This window comes from Procambarus clarkii, chromosome 8 (genome assembly GCF_040958095.1).
Source record: "Procambarus clarkii isolate CNS0578487 chromosome 8, FALCON_Pclarkii_2.0, whole genome shotgun sequence".
Lineage (NCBI taxonomy): Eukaryota > Metazoa > Arthropoda > Malacostraca > Decapoda > Cambaridae > Procambarus > Procambarus clarkii.
The window spans coordinates 11,585,381-11,587,321 of NC_091157.1; the positions used below are offsets into that span (position 1 = coordinate 11,585,381).

The following is a 1,941-nucleotide window of genomic DNA, read 5'->3' on the forward strand; positions in this document are numbered from 1 at the left end:
CGCATGCGCGGCACTGACGTAGGTGTGAGTTAACGCATCAGAATCCGCCATGACCACTCGTACGGTATTGGGCCACGCGCAAGTTTACGCATGCGTAAGTGTCTATTAAAAGGATTTACGCACAGAGCCAGGCACAAGGCCCACCTTGGAGGCTACAGGAATGAAGTCCGCTGGGAGGAGAGGATCCCAATTCATCTTCCTAAACAAAATAAAACAATATACAAGATATCGATAAGGTAGCGATGGAGAAACACACCTACGAAGTAATGGAGATGAGTGAATCATTAAGAAAACAAAACACGGAGAGATCAGAAAGCTCGAAAACAAGAGAGTCGATAAAGCAAGATCGGAATGCGAGGCCACGACGCTAATGTGGCATAACTCAGCGCCGCCAGGAGACTAGTGAGTGCCTTACACACACCAACAACACGAATTAAAACCACTTAATAGGACAACGGGAGAGAGCGGAAAATCACAGTGAAATTATGATTAAGAACGTTGAGACATCCATGAGAGGTGGATGTTGTGGGCACGAGAACTGCCAGGAGAGGTGGATGCTGGGGGCACGAGAACTGCCAGGGGAGGTGGATGTTGTGGGCACGAGAACTGCCAGGGGAGGTGGATGGTGGGGGCACGAGAACTGCCAGGAGAGGTGGATGGTGGGGGCACGAGAACTGCCAGGGGAGGTGGATGTTGGGGGCACGAGAACTGCCAGGAGAGGTGGATGTTGGGGGCACGAGAACTGCCAGGGGAGGTGGATGTTGGGGGCACGAGAACTGCCAGGGGAGGTGGATGTTGGGGGCACGAGAACTGCCAGGGAAGGTGGATGGTGTGGGCACGAGAACTGCCAGGGGAGGTGGATGGTGTGGGCACGAGAACTGCCAGGGAAGGTGGATGGTGGGGCACGAGAACTGCCAGGGGAGGTGGGTGGTGTGGGCACGAGAACTCCCAGGGGAGGTGGATGGTGGGGGCACGAGAACTGCCAGGAGAGGTGGATGCTGGGGGCACGAGAACTGCCAGGAGAGGTGGATGCTGGGGGCACGAGAACTGCCAGGGGAGGTGGATGCTGGGGGCTCGAGAACTGCCAGGAGAGGTGGATGCTGGGGCACGAAGACTGGCAGGAATGGTTGACAGTGTTCCACATTCAAGGAACAAGTCCTTGAGGATACTGACTCCATCCCGTCCTATTTGATTCATCAGACGGGAAGTCGAGGATCAAACCCAGATGGATATTGTGTTCAACCGGTGCCACGTTTCCCTCACACATGGTGCCACCTCTCCCCTCACACGGTGGTGTATATGGAGTCTTGAGTCCACTATTTAGCTTCTTAACGTCTTCCATGTGTTCACCATCTTGAAACTAAACAAAGTCGTTCCAATGTCTGTATGGCTCGTTTGGATAGGCTTCATCTGTTCCCCACGTCGTTAACTTCCGCTACTAAATAGTGTCCATATATATATACCCTGTTTACTCCCACTTAGCATTTTGTATGTGATTATCATGAAGACTTTGTCCTTCTCTCATTTAATGACGAAATATAAGGGTCTTAGTCTTTCCTTGCAACTCATACCTCTCAACTCTGGGACGAGTCTGGTGGAATAAGCTCTGAAATTTCACCAACTTCGTTCTGTGTTAGTGAGAGTGACAATTTTGGCGCCACATATTTTGGAATTGTTCTGACGAAAATCATATGCAAGGTTCTGGCCGATTATTTGTTCAGATTTATAATTCAAGTTATGCTGGCCTGCCTTCCACAAGTTGCTGCTGCTGGTATTAGTATATGTTGGTTTTTGGTGACAGGGAGTTGGGTGATATTACATAAAATAGGTCTATTTTTCTGTCTGATTTCAGGAGTTTTTTTTGTTTCATGTGGCACCCGTCATCCAGTCTGCCGTTTCTAGCACCTATTAAAGAGGGACTATTGCTCATTGTGTCCTCGT

The 1,941-nt window shown here is 50.2% G+C and overlaps 1 protein-coding gene across 1 annotated transcript; it reads right to left on the reverse strand.

Annotated features, from left to right (window-relative positions):
• Window positions 1-489: 489 nt before the first annotated feature.
• Window positions 490-1,197, reverse strand: LOC138359683 (uncharacterized). The gene has a single exon (XM_069319108.1). The coding sequence runs from the start codon at window positions 1,195-1,197 to the stop codon at window positions 490-492; it is 708 nt and encodes a 235-aa protein (XP_069175209.1).
• Window positions 1,198-1,941: the final 744 nt, after the last annotated feature.

Bases quoted from the DNA above. Each gene is read 5' to 3' on its own strand.
- LOC138359683 (XM_069319108.1), bottom strand. From the start codon at position 1,197: ATGAATCAAATAGGACGGGATGGAGTCAGTATCCTCAAGGACTTGTTC.